Source organism: Podarcis melisellensis (genome assembly GCF_964234715.1).
Source record: "Podarcis melisellensis genome assembly, chromosome: 8".
Lineage (NCBI taxonomy): Eukaryota > Metazoa > Chordata > Lepidosauria > Squamata > Lacertidae > Podarcis > Podarcis melisellensis.
Window position 1 is genome coordinate 71,369,947 of NC_138540.1, and position 15,051 is coordinate 71,384,997.

The window sequence follows — 15,051 nt, forward strand, 5'->3', positions numbered from 1 at the left end:
ATGAGACTATTAGGCCTTCCTGAAAGTCAGTAGTAGCACACTTTTTGGGGTGCTGCACATCTTGGGGTTTGTGTTGCAAAATGCTGCAAAACACTTGGCAACGGTTTGGAGTCAACTGGAGAAAGTTGGATTTTGAGTGCCATTAACTAGGAATCCAGGTTTGATGTATCACCAGTTTGGAAGGGATCTCAAATTTCAGAGTTCATAGTTAAGGAAGCTATAAGTGTGTGATCTGCTGTTGGCTATGCCCCTGCTGCATAGGCCAGTGACAAAGGCCAGACTAGTAACTGCAGAATAGGAAGAAAAATAAATGTCTAATGTTTAATGTAATTAAATTAAGCATATAATTAAAACCTAAATATACATGTTTAGTACATGCCTATTATCACAGCACCATTGCACACAACAACCAGAATGCAGCTTTGCATTTTATCCAGCAGTATGCAGGGATGTTTTTTTTCTGAAGTAGATTTGTTTCCTAGCAATTATACTTAAAGTGGGATAGTTCAAGCAGTTTTGGTGAGAATAGAGAAGGTATGCTAAAAATCCAAGAGTTACGAGTCATAATTATTAAATGGCTCTTGAAACTCTTGACCTACATAACATGAAATACATAGCCTTCCTAGAGCAGGTGATAGAACTCAGCTTTTTCAAATGTTGCATCGTTTGCAATTATAGATGCCGCGCAATATCACCTTTTTCTGGCCGTACTTGTGTGCACTGAATAGCTAAATGAACAGGCAGTGCTCCCCCTCCCCACTTTCTATAGTGCCATAGTAGAGAAAGGAGAATGTTGAATTGCTGCCTGTATGATACAGACTTGCGAAACAAAGGAGACAGAAGATAATGGCAAGCGCCACATCTAGGAAATGGCTGCACAGCACCCACTTTAGGGATTGAATATACAGTGGTACCTCGGGTTAAGTACTTAATTTGTTCTGGAGGTCCGTACTTAACCTGAAATTGTTCTTAACCTGAAGACCACTTTAGCTAATGGGGCCTCCTGCTGCTGCCGCGCCACAGGAGCACGATTTCTGTTCTCATCCTGAAGCAAAGTTCTTAACCCGAGGTATTATTTCTGGGTTAGCGGAGTCTGTAACCTGAAGCATATGTAACCTGAAGCGTATTTAACCTGAGGTACCACTGTACAGTGGATGCTCGGGTTGCAAATATGATCCGTGCAGAAGGCACGTTCGCAACCTGCAGCGGTTCACAACCCGCAGCACCGCGTCTGCGCACATGTGGATGGCGATTTGGCACTTCTGCGCATCCACCGAAACCCGGAAGTAACCTGTTCCGGTATTTCCGGGTTTCAGCACGCCTGTAACCTGAAAAAAAACGCAACCTGAAGCGTCTGTAACCCGAGGTATGACTGTATGATGCAAGTCAATCACGTCAGTTTCTTTTTTCTTGACAAAGAGTATAGCTTTTGTTACATTGTTACTCCTTCCAAACCCTGCTATCCAGAAAATCAGTGGGTAGGGGGAGATGAGACCAGACAAGTTCCAAACCATCATCATACACACAATATATGGGACACACATAAGCAGGATGTTTCATGAGCTGCAATTTATTCTCCATTCCCCATACAGGGAGAGAGGCAACTTTATTTTCTCTGTAAAAAGTAGCCTTTTCATTCATTGCAGGTATGAACTTGGACCTAAAGGGGAAAGTTCACACTTTCAGTCCAGAGAGCGTTTGGTTTAAATGCTTGAAATCCAACGGTCAGAAAGGGAGGGGGGAAGGATAGTTATCCAGGATCAGACCCCCTCATTGGATGAGGTAGGAAAGCTAGAAGTTTATCGTACTGTAAGAACACCCAGACAAACTGCTTAAAAGGTACAAAAGTCACATTCAAAGCTTTCACAAATTCAAGCATGGATACTTCAGGTTGTGACAAGTTAAACTTTCCCCTCAAGTACTGCTTTGTTAAGATTTTCAGATAAAACTTTACATGTTACATTCCTTTCCAATTCAGTCCCCGCAAGGTATTTCTCTTTAAAATTCAGTTCTGTAAATTGGATACAGGATTTTTGGGCGCTACTTTCAAATAAGGTGAACAGCGCATGTTGCTATGCAGAATGGTGTGCTCAGGAATGGAATGACTATATATATGTATAGATGGTTTTTAAAAACTGGAAATTTGTTTTGGGATGGAAGCTCCTTTGAGCCAATAGTTATTTCATTCAGTCTTGCTTAGATTGTTTCAGTGCTTGAAGTCTTTCTAACAGCGGAGGATGAGAATAATGCCACATTGAAAACAACCAGTCTGAAACAGGAAATCCCAGATTATCTTTGTTTAACTTGATCAGAGCGGAATACAAGTCTGTAGCCTTTCCAAGATCCTTGGCAAATGCATCCGCTTGAAATTCAAATCGCCTACTTAATACAGTTAAGCAGAAGGAGAGAACCTGTAAGGGAAACAATATAGGGAAGTTACATTAAGAACTCAGAACATGTTTCAGAATCCTCCAAACCCCAGCCTCGTACCCGCTAGCCTTCTGCATGGTAAAGACAATTCTTTAAATTGTATACTACTTCAACAGCTTCTGGGTGTGAAGCAGTTTATAAGTCTGCAAAATAAAAACAAAGAAATGCTACACCAACTGGTACCACTGAGGAAATTATTAAAAAATGAATCAGAATTCTGACAGCATTATTGTGGGACAGGAGGGTTTAAGTCCGCAAAGAAACTACTAGCATTTCAGCAATAATGGTTTGAGTGTGCAATCAAAAGCAGAACTTTACCTCATTATAAGGAGAGAAAATAAATTGAAAGATGATCAACAGGCCTATCAGGGTTGGCTGAGTATCATAAAATCCAAAAGCTGCAAAGAGCTCCTTTTGACCAATCAACACGGCAAATAAAAAGAAACACAAGAAGGAGTTCATCTAGGAAAGAAAAAGAAAAAAAGAGTAGCATGTGTTGCCTTAATAATTTGTTAGTGACCATTTTTTATTTGTAAAAGTATCTATATACCACCCTCATAAAATATCAGAGCGGTGTACAACAATATAAAAATAAATTACTAAACCTTTTAAAGTGGTATGGGAGCGATCATTAAAACTAGAAAATGTGGAACTGCAGAGTTGGCTTTAAAAGCCTTGAATAGGCACCTGAAATTCAGAAGCGAAGATGCCTGCTGAATCTGTTGGAAGAGTGTACTGCAGCATAGGGCCTGTGACGCTCAGTACCCAACTTCTAGTGGAGGCCAGCCGGGGCTCTGTAACATGCGGGGCAACTAACAGTGCTCCTCCAAATGATCTCAGTGATCGGGTTGGGATATAAGGGCTCAGGCGGGCCTTAAGATGTCCCAGACCCAAGTTATTCATGGCTCTGCAGATCAGCACAAGAGTCTTGAACCTGGTCCAGTAGCGCAGTGTAGATGTTAAAGGCATCACATGCTGTTAGCCATCTGCCTGCATCAGCAGTCTTGGCACTACATCCAGCAGCAGCTGGAGCTTCCACACCTGGGACCAAAATACAGGTAAATACATCCCCAGCCACTGTGGCTTAAAGCAGCTTCCGAGGAACACAGTGCAGGGGAGAAATAAGATAAAAGCTAACCTCCACCCCAATGCACCTAAGCACTGATGCAGTCTGTTTCCATTCCCCCGCCCCTGGGCTCCAGGACTGCTTTTAAAGTCTTAAGGGGGAAAGTGGGAGGTCAATCAGATTTCTGTGTAATGGGCTGTTCAGCTCTAAGTCACCTCTCCGTTAACACGCCTCCCCATTTACACTCTTGTTTGCCCACGTTCCTTTTCACTACTTCCATAACTAAAGGAATGGCGCTGCATGTCAATATAAGCACACTCAAACAAAACCCATGGGAATTTCCTCGGTGCTTTCTGCTCACCTGGCTGATAACGATGTTTTTAATCGTGTGGCCCAGTTTCCAGTGCCCCAGCTCATGACCCAGCACAGCCAAGACTTCTTCGTTTTTGCAACCTTGCTTCTTATTCTAGAGTAAAGGGGAGGGAGGAGAGAGAAGGAACATGTTATCCAAGCATGAGCAAAGACCATCTTCCAAGCTCACGAATGCAGGACAGGAAGCAGAAATTCTTCACATGATACTTTGTGAATGGCTTTCCTACTCCTGGGTGATTTTTGACACTCTATTGACTCTCTGGGTCCTTAGTCACCCCCGCTGCACAATCTAATCAATCCATAATACTGTATCTGTAGGCCTCCGGTCAGGGTTACCCCTTTCAAGATGGCTCATAATATAAATATTTTCAAGCATATTATCCTAATGCACGGCAAAACACATCTAGCCATGCAATAACAGCAACAGCTCCAAGTGGCATCAGAAGACTAAGGTAGTTCAAAAGTTGATTTTAAAATAGGGTTTCCCTAAAAATAAATAAGAGAGGAAGCAATGCTTAACTCCCTGGGAAGAGATCTACGAAGTAATGGAGCTACTGTAGAAAAGCTCTGGTTGCTTAGAGCTTTGTCCTAGAAAGAAATGTGCAGAATAGCAGGTAACAGAAGTTCATAGCTACAACGAATTATGAGCCACATTCTGGCTTTGGGGTTATTGCAAAAATGGGAAACCATTCTCTCGCAAGCGACCTCCCAGGGGCTGCGTGGCAGTGGTGGGTGTGGCCAGAGGCAAAAGTAAGGGGGGGAACATGGGTGACCTCTCTTTGTGCAGAAGGCTACATTCCACCATCAATGCAAAGGAACGTAATGCAAAGGAACAGGGTCAGTGATGAGTGTGGCCTGGGGATAGCCCTGAGGGCCAGAATAGAGAGGCCTGGATTTGGCCTCTGGACCTCAGGTTCCCCAGCCACCTACAACCACTTTAGCATTTATTGCCAATGATCTGATGTGCACACTTGCACTCCCTGAACAATTGCCCTTGCCTTCTTTCCAGTCCACCTAGGAAATCTTAGATCCGATCGGCTGCACCTTAGTGATATAACCTTCCCCCACCCAATCTGGATGCTTACTTTGGCTTTAGCCTTTGCCTTGGCATCTTCCCCGTCTCCTCCAGCCACCTGGTTCTCTGAGCCAGGCTCCTCAGGGCGCTCTTTGTTAAGGGCAGAATAATCCTCCAAGAGAGTGTCAAACAGCACGATACGCTTGTTCTTGAAGAAGCCGTAGAAATAAGCATTGCTGTGGGAAGACCGTTTGGAACCTGGGGCAGGTGGGAGAAGGGTGGGAACGAAGTCACATTACAGAAGCAAGCAAATGAACATGTCCCCTTTATCTTGGGGACAGATTTTAACTGGGGAGGGAAGTCCACATGAATCTGTCCTTCAGCCGAGATCGTCAGCTGGCCCAGCCCTTGGAGGTCAGGTGGGTGACTATTGCTGGCCACTGTGAGAACAGACTGCAGGAGTAGATGGGCCTTGGGCCCAACCCAGCAGGGCCCTTCTTATAAAAGACACTTCCTTTGATGGTACCCTATAATGGTGATCCTTCTGTCCCTCCCCAGGAAAGCATGACTGGTGGCATTGCATGTTGTCTACCCTGTTAGTCCAAGGGCGATAGTCAACTAAGTAATACAGTGGTACCTCGGGTTGAGTACTTTATTCGTTCCAGAGGTCCGTACTTAACCTGAAACTGTTCTTAACCTGAAGCACCACTTTAGCTAATGGGGCCTCCTGCTACCGCCACACCGTCGGAGCACGATTTCTGTTCTCATCCTGAAGCAAAGTTCTTAACCTGAAACACTATTTTTGGGTTAGCGGAGTCTGTACCCACTGAAGCGTATGTAACCCGAGGTACCACTGTACTTGCATCCACAGGCTTCAGTGGGTCTACTCTATGAAGAAGATTGGCTATCACCCCAAATTTTTACAATCTAAAATGGATTGTGGTAAATATGGTAAAAAATATAGTAAAATGATAAATATGTAAGGGTGTAACGTATTGTAAGGGTGTAATGCATTTTAAGTTGCATTGGGGTTGGATCCTGATAATATATTCTGCTGTTTTCCTATCATCACAAGCTGCCTTGTGACATGTGCTGTCCCAGAGATGTACGGACTCTCACCTTCCACCACATACACTTTGGTCAGGGGAAAGTCTATATTCTTTGCCATCTCCTCAATCTGCTGCTTCAGCTCTCCTTCAGGGAGTGGGATGAATTTATCGAACAAGGGAGCAATGTAGTCTGCATAGATTGTGACAAGGACCTACAGTGGAGCACAACTGTTAAAACAGAGACACCTTAGGCCAGTTTATTCATCATTAACATTTAACTCCAGGAATGCGCAATACAACGTCAAAGGCACTTCTACATAAGCGAGAATTGCAGTAATCCAGCCTAGAGTTACTAATGCAGTGGTGGTGCACCTCAGGTCCGGATATTATTGTCAACATACTGATGACACCCGGCTCAAAATTTCCTAATGACCGCCTTCAACAGCTTCTTTTGGGGCGGGGATCCATATACACTGCAGTGGGCCCCAGAAATCCTGTTGGCACCCCTTCTGTCACACACAGAAGAAACAGCCTCCTCTAAAATGCTGCTTGGTATATTTTAAAACGTGTATCAAACTTAAACATCAACTGCCTGATTAAGCAAGACACATTTTTATTTGATTCTTTAATTAAATGTTGTAGCCAGATATTGAATAGCGCTTAACCTGGACTAGATTGTGCCCCTGCCACAGCTGCCAGGTTAACTAAATAAGAATAATTTAGTTAAACTGACCTGTTAGCAAAGTTACAGTTTTACGGGGCAAGATGGAAAGGAAACCATGATAAGCAGGCAAGCCGTTTTAGTGACTTGAGACAACCAACTCCCCCATTTAATAAGAGTTACACATGAAGCAATTCTGGACACAGCAGACTGCATCACATACTCACCAAAGAAACTACTAAGGTGAAAAGCCATGCATAAATGAAGAAATAGTCTCCACCTATTTTAATGATGTAAAGTAGAAGTGACGTTACTGGCAACAGGATACACTGGGTCACTATGAACTTCTTGATTGCATCTTTAAAAAAGAATCCCAGAGTCTGCAGAAGAAGAGATAATTAAGATGAAATGTTTGGAAGCCAGCTATGTGAATATATAAGAGGTTCAAAAATCGCAGGCTGTTTAGCCCCACTCAAAACTTGTCTAGGCCATTGGAGAACAGTTAGATGAAACAGGAGAATCGGTACAGCAGGCATAGGGAACTGATGGTCTTCCAGATGGTGCTGAACTACAACTCCCATCAACCCTAGCAAGCGTGCCAATGACGGTGGTTGTAATTCAGCAACATTTGGAGGGCCAAAGGCTTCCCACAACTCCTTTACAGATTTAAAAGCCAAATAAGCACAAATCATGCAGGCACGGAAGGAAAACTGCTAGCAATTTAGAAGCCAACAAATACTATAAGATACCTGCTGGTTGAAGCCATGTTTTTCCTCGATGACGAAAGTATTATAGAGGCTCCACGGAAGACCGGTGACAGCACTGAAGAGTGTAGCAAGCAGCAGGAACACCAAGGACTGAACAATCTATGCGCAAGGAGGGGGGAAATACAAGTCAGTCCTCCCCTAACTTCAGACATATTGGGAGGAACTCAATGCCATGCTATTACGATTGTTCCATCAGTGTAAGCATCCCTGCTTTCCAGATGGAACAATCCCCATTGTGCTAGTGGGAGCCAGATGGAATGAGTGCCTCTCTCCTCCCCCCACATACTGCTCTGGGGATTATCCCAACATTGCCTCCATGCCCTGCTTAAGGTAAAGGTAAAGGGACCCCTGACCATTAGGTCCAGTCATGGCCGACTCTGGGGATGCGGCGCTCATCTCGCTTTACTGGCCGGCATACAGCTTCCGGGTCATGTGGCCAGCATGACTAAGCCACTTCTGGAGAACCAGAGCAGTGCACGGAAACGCCGTTTACCTTCCCGCCGGAGCAGTACCTATTTATCTACTTGCACTTCGACGTGCTTTCAAACTGCTAGGTTGGCAGGAGCAGGGACCGAGCACCGGGAGCTCACCCCGTCGCGGGGATTCGAACCGCCGACCTTCTGATCGGCAAGCTCTAGACTCTGTGGTTTAACCCACTGCGCCACCCGCACTGCTTAGGGACTTCCTATAAAGGCATCTGGCCTGCCACCGCAGGAAAACATAGTCTTGAACAAGATCAGCCTTTGGTCCCATTCAGTAGGGCTTTTTCCATGTTCTTATTGCTCATATTTAAAAAGGCAAAGGGAATAGCAGCTGAAATTTTATTAAAAATGGATAGTTTAGTTACAGGTGGGGTGGGGGACACAGGGACCTACCTCATATTCAGGCCCAAAACCAGCACGAGCTGAAATGTCTCCAGATACAGACCAAAGGAAAGGGATTCCTCCACACAGAAGGATCACCTGTAAAAAGCCAACCCACAGCTTTATGGAACAGGCTAGCCCCGAAGTTTAGGAATCTCATGAAAAACAAAATCAAGCTTCTCTCATCCTCTGCCTTTGCACTACCATAAGAGCACCTTAACAAGGGAAGAAGAGATACAAATAAGAGAAAAAGAGCATCTTTCCTGTTAATAGCCATGAAGAGGGAATTTCAGCCGACGCCACTTCACACCTCACCCAGCAAGCTGCCCTTATCAGAATCCCCTCTTTGGTACAGCTATTAGGGAGTAAGAACCGTGCCTGCTAGTTCTTAAACTAGTGACATATTTGTGGCTTTTTTGTTTTTTTTAAAGCAAACGAGGGTCCCATACTGCAGGCTGGGTCCAGGATCAGCAAAACTGCTGAAGACTACTGCACTAACCCATTGCCCTCTAGTTACAATGGCTGGAATCCAAAGTGGTGCTAAGTTACTCATTTGGTTAGCACAAGGCTCCTCCTCCTCTGTACGTCCACTAAATCTGTTCTGGGGGGTTCCCCTTACCTTTCAGAGCAGATTTGGGGAGAGCATGGGGCACATGCAGGTGGAGGAAGCTGAGCTGCACAAGCACAAATCCTTGTGCTGATAGAATGTGGGGGCTGGATAGCACCCACAGAGCCAGAAAGTCAGTGTTGTGCAGGGGCTAGTGTGTGCTGAGCTAGGATATGAAAAATCTTGCTGCCAATGCCCACTCAGCTGAAGCGCTATCTGGTCAGTTAAAGTTCCATCCTGCTTACAGCTATATTGGGAAAGCCCTATGGTCTCCCTTCCTTAACTAATCTCATGGGATTTTGTGAAGCCGAAACACCACTCTGAGCTGCTTGGGAAAAGTCTGAAACACAAGCAAAAGTATGAGTCCCCTATGCCACATTGCTTTCCCCACTTCAAGAGATAGTTTGGTTAAAAGTATCCAGACAACTGAAATGATTGAGCCAAGTGGAAAGCACCCAGAAAAAAAATCCTAGTAGCTTAGTGTCTATTTTATTTGTATTTACTTGAATGCACCTGTTATCCTTGCCTTCAGGTCAAGAAGTACTCGTAGGGTAGCAGGCAATTAGAAAACAAAACCATCAAGATTATAATATAAGACTAAAATCAACAAAATGGAAAACCGGGGGGGAGGGGGAGAGAGAGAGAGAGAGAGAGAGGGAGGGAGGGAGGGAGACAGAACAGCAATTCACACTGAAAGCAAAAGGCAACTGCAATCTTATATATCTACTCAGAAGTAAATCCCACTGGATTCATTGTAGCTTACTCTCAGGTAAGTTTTTATAGGATCACAGCCTAAGAGGCCTTGGTAAATGGGTAAAAGTATTTACAAAATTTGGGCAATTTCCTCCCTTTCATGGAAAGCCATCATTTGCCATTATATGCAAATCAGTAAGCTATGGTTTGTGCTTGCCTTCCAAGTCAGATGATGATAGATGATAGATAGATAGATAGATAGATAGATAGATAGATAGATGATAGATAGATAGATGACAGCATTCAATTTTGTATGAGACTCTTTTCTGAAAGCAAAGCAAAAACCAACGCTTGTCAATCTGAATATAAATGGCAGACAATTGTTTGCTGCAAAAGAGGAAGTGCAGTAGGAGAAGAAATCAGGGCTTACTCATGTGATGTTAAATCATGGTCCATGTAGCAGCAAACCGTGGTTTGGTATCACATCTAAACCACCTGAGTGTCACAAGGTCTAACAGTTTCAGTCTGACCCCAATATTAAATAAGCAGCAAAATCATTACAGACAGCATGCATCATCTCCTGACAGAAGCATCTCTAGAAAAAGCATTGCACCCCCTAAATTCTATGTCACTGGCCGAACAGTGTTCTAGCACAAGGGAGGGTAGAAGGTAGATCTCTGGGTGATTTTCAGTGGATTTGTAAGGATCTATGACTCCCATTTGTTTAATAGCAACAAAATGACTGTCTCTGTCCTAATTGTGCTGCTGAAATAAAGGAAGCTTGTGGGGTGGGTGTGGCAGAGAGGTAACCATAAATTAAATTTTATGTAAAAAGACTGTGGGTTTCATTCAGCTCAAAACAAATTCCCAGGCTCATAATTCTTTAAATCTATCAGTATACCATTTATATGAGGCTCCAGTGATGGATTGTGGGGGTTCTAGTAAAAAAAGGAGGAACCCCACAAGTCTGAAGACTGTCCTAAGAAATTGAAATACCAGAAGATTCTTACATCCTGTCATAGGATTAGGCTTGATATTGTGCATTTTCTGATGCTTAAATGAAAATCTCATTCCCACTACATTTTGAAATACTATTTTACATTCTAACTAATAAAGAAAAACCACAGAATTTAGGAGGAAAAAGAGATACTTACTGTGCCCTCTATCTCTGAGTACAGCCCTGACCAAAAGCTGAAAGCACTTTTATCCAATTGATAAAGGCGAGATTTCTCAAATGTTTCTGAGTCCATGATTGGTCCTAATTCCAGTGGAACATGGGTGGTTGTCCTGTACACAGTCCTCTGAAATATTTTAAACATAGCAGTAAATACAAGTTATCATATACCTTCTAAAGCTCTGTTCTCAGGTGTCACAGGAAGCCCCTATTCTTTCTATCCAAGGATTGTTAGTGACAAAGTTTTCCAAGACTACAAAATGAAACAGGTGATATTGGGATCTCCTCCAAAGCCTGGGCATGCAACAACAAATCAATGGGCCTAAAGAACTAACCTTGTGGGCACTCTTAGCAATGTACGCAGGCAGGGTAGAAATTTTCATACAAGTAAATAAACAAACGCCTACAAAAATAGAAGGCAGAAGCTATGCCCAACAGCAAAATGTGACTTTTGCCAAGAGTAATAGAACATTGAGACATTTTAAAGTAGCTGGCAAAACTTCCTAGTTCTACTTGACTACTTGATGGCTCTTCAATGTTCTCCACACTTTCCTCTTCCCTATTCTTTGATTCAAGAGTGGGGGAGTGAGAAAGGAAACATGATATGAGAAATGTGTGGGTGTGGCTAAAGTATTGTCTGTCTCTGTAGCTTCAGAATTAATACCATTAATAAAATTTAAATGGGGAAAATCCCATACACTACAACTTGCCCTAATTTCCACCACAGATTCATTGTGGTTTCTACAAATCTACATAGCCTTAAGCTACAATGGAGGGAATTTGCAGAATTCAGTTATTTGAGGCAAACCTTACATCCCATATTTTGAGAAAAGTACGGTAAAAGTGTCCTTGGGTCTGATTTTACTGTAGTCTCTCAATGATCCTGTTGTTATAAACCAAGTTTCTGCAATGTACTGAGAAAATTCCTTCAAAATTTTGATACCAACAGCAGCAATGAGCGAAGTCCAAGAAAGCTTTGCATACACACACCAATAAGGTCTACACACATAACAATCCTGTACATGTTTGCTTGGAAATCAATAGCACTATATCCAATGAGGCTTACTTCCTTGTAAGCACGCTCAGAACGGTTGCCTGAATGAATTAGGTCTAACAGCAGCATGGTTGCTCTTATCAACCGCTTGCTATGGGTACTTTGGAAGATGCAAGTTTGTAGTCTTTGATCTACTAATTTATTTTAACACTAACACACAATTGCTGTACTAAATCAATCCAAGAACCCTGCTATTAGACAGCTTTTCAAAGTGGGGCACCTTGCTGAAGAAGACACAGAGGGGACAAAGAAGTAATAGTAAATAATCACATCCTCTTCAGCACCATATATGGAGAAAAGAAACAAAGGGCACAATAGGAGACCAACAGACAGGGGAGGACTACTATGGCTCCAGCTGATAAGAGTCCAACAGCATGCAGAGGGCCACAGGTTCTCCACCACTGCTACAAAGAGAGGAGCTAGCAAACCAAAAGCTATCCTATACAGGAAAGACTACAGAAGAGTTAATAAAACCATTTATCGGCTTAGGAAGCATGCGCGGTATTAAAAGCCTTAGATCAGCAGCAATGGATGGGCACCCCCTTCCCAGCTGCCAAAGCAGGGGTGGGGTTGACAGCTGTGAAGAAAAGGAGGAACAAAATTCTCAGGTCAGGAGGCTGTTATTTCACGCCCACAGATTTAACACCCAGCTTTTCCTCCCTGGGTGGAACTTAAGGTAGCGTCAGCGTGGCTGCCTCCTCACCCAGGACTGCTTAACTTCAGCAAGGGGTGTGTGTGCGTGGCCTCAGGCAACGGGAGAGGCAGCCCTGCAACATATGACCCAGCCTTTCTCAACCTTGGCTGGCCCAGATGCTCCTGGACCACGACCTCCGCCATCCCTAAGCAAGCGGGACCAGAGGTTAGGGATGATGGGGGGGGGGTTGGTAGTCCAACATCTGGGGAATCTAAGGTTGAGAAAGGCGGGTCTGAAGGGCCAGGAGATTCCTCCACCCTTGCCTTGACAGCAGCCTCAGGTGCTGGAATCACCGGGTCGGGGGGGGGGGAGAGATTTCTGTTCTTCCTCCTCCTCCTCTTCCAACGCGGCCAGCTACCAATTGCTGCAACTCAACGGGGGCGGGGGGGGCATGAAAGGGAAAGGAAAGGTTTCCTCCGACCTGCCGCCAAGCGAGCAGCGCCTCCCACAGGTAGACGGCCCACGAGAAGAGCAGCACCGAGCAGAAGATCCGGCTCTCCAGGGGGGTCTCGGCCCACAGATCGCCCAGCCGCTGCGCCGCCATGCTGGGCCCCCAAATCCGCCGCTCGACAGCACGCCTGTTCCCTCGGCCAGCTTCCTCCTCGGATGACACCGGCACTCACTTCCGCCTGGGGCGCTTCCGGCAGCAGCAGGAGGAGGAGGGAAGGAACATCTTTCCTTTTCCCCTCCTTCTCCCCCCCCCCCGCTTCTCTCCATTCAGACAGCCGACCAATCGGAACCGCCGCCTCAGTTCCCGCTGAAACAATCTTGCGGTTCGCGACGGTTGTAGGCGGGATGTTCCGCGGCCGGCCGGGCGAAGGAGGATTAATGGAAATGGGTGAAGAGTAAAAGCCTGAAAAGGATGCGGGTCTGAACTGAGCTCCTCTTCGCTGCGTCGCAGGGGGATGATGTCATGCGTGCCGCCATCCCCTCACATCCTCCAACTCTCGCTTCCCCCCCCCCAAAAAATTAGTCAATCCCAAATTGCTCACCTTTCCCTGTTCTGGTGGGATTCCTAAACTTTTTTTTTAAACTTTTTTTTGCTATTGCTTTTTTATATGCTTTATTGGTTTTTAAAACTGTGTAACATAATCAACAGAAAATAAAAATAAAAATTCATTCCATAGTTGGTGCTTGCTGTCTGTAATAATTTGTAGTTGGATTCAACATGACCGCCGGTCCCCCCATTGTGGTTCCCAGATTACATTCTTTATCTGCACACTAAATTTTGTCTCCTCTAGCTTGTTTCAATTACATTAATTTTATAAGATTCTCCTATTCTACGCAGAAAGTAAATCCAGACATGCCAACGGATTTATATTTTTGCAATGTTCTTTTAAACAAACTCTGTATACATCCCACACTCTATTGAAGTTTTCATCAGTAACATCTTGGAACCTTGCTGATAATCTGGCTAGTTCTGCATATTCTTGCAATTTGTTTTGCCAGTCTAATTTGGATGGGATAGTGTCTCCTTTCCAACCTTTTGCAGTTGAAATTCTGGCTGCTACTGTAGCATACATGAAATTTTTCCTGAATTTCTTTAAGATTTCATTACTCATTATTCCTAGCAGGAAGGCTTCGGACTTCTTGGGGAAAGAGCAGTTAAACATTTTTTAAAGTTTGTTATGGATCATCTCCCAAAATTCTCTGATCTTTTAGACAATAGGCTAAAACTCAAAAAAATTGAAGGAATCCGAAATCACCTGACACACTGGGTGCAATATTTCCAATTGAATGAGACCTTCCAAAAATATTTTTTTAAAACCAGTTTTTCCACAGATCCTTCCAGAACTAAAAAAGATTGAAAAAGATTTGATTCAAATTAAATATAAACCACACTAAAATGTATAGGCTACTCCTTGACTGGGAGGTCAAGAAGGAAGAAATCAAATCCGTAATGGTGCAGTGGGCCAGGGATTCTGGCTACAACATCCAAATGGAATCATGGGAGAGGCTTTGGAGGGATTATATAAAATTCAAGGCATGCTATGATGTAAAGAGAACTACATGAAAATGCTCTACAGGTGGTATTTAACGCCTGTCAAACTGGCCAAAATGTTCAGATTTAGGCCATACACCTGTTGGAAATGCAGGGAGGCGGAAGGCACATTGATGCACATGTGGTGGGATTCCTAAGTTTTAGCAAGATATAAGGAGCGGGATAATAGGAAAGCCTACCCCAGACTCAGCTCTGCCTGTTCTCCAGGTTCAAAGACATGCAACTCTGGAGAAAAGGTCGGAGCACTGAATTTTCCAAAAAAAGGCTGTTTTTTTAAGGAAACTGTATTTTTTTGAGGGGGGGCAAAAACCTCACGTAACATTTAACCTGTTTTGGCTCCTGCAGCACAACATCTCAATAGGATCTTAGAACTGTAGTGCTGGAAGAAAGGGACCCTGAGGATCATCTAGTCCAGGGGTCAGCAAACTTTTTCAGCAGGGGGCCGGTCCACTGTCTCTCAGACCTTGTGGGGGGCCGGACTATACTTTGAAAAAAAATATCAACAATTTCCTATTCCCCACAAATAACGCAGAGATGCATTTTAAATTAAAGGACACATTCTACTCATGTTAAAACATGCTGATTCCCAGACCATCCGCGGGCC

The 15,051-nt window shown here is 44.1% G+C and overlaps 1 protein-coding gene across 1 annotated transcript; it reads right to left on the reverse strand.

The window, feature by feature from the left end:
• Positions 1 to 1,554: 1,554 nt before the first annotated feature.
• Positions 1,555 to 13,131, reverse strand: ZMPSTE24 (zinc metallopeptidase STE24). The gene is made up of 10 exons (XM_081920726.1): positions 12,867 to 13,131; positions 10,678 to 10,824; positions 8,236 to 8,322; positions 7,343 to 7,459; positions 6,821 to 6,973; positions 6,003 to 6,144; positions 4,954 to 5,141; positions 3,858 to 3,962; positions 2,749 to 2,892; positions 1,555 to 2,411 (listed from the first exon to the last, which is right to left on the reverse strand). The coding sequence occupies exons 1-10, from the start codon at positions 12,987 to 12,989 to the stop codon at positions 2,187 to 2,189; spliced, it is 1,431 nt and encodes a 476-aa protein (XP_081776852.1). The 5' UTR covers positions 12,990 to 13,131; the 3' UTR covers positions 1,555 to 2,186.
• Between the last annotated feature and the right edge of the window lie 1,920 nt (positions 13,132 to 15,051).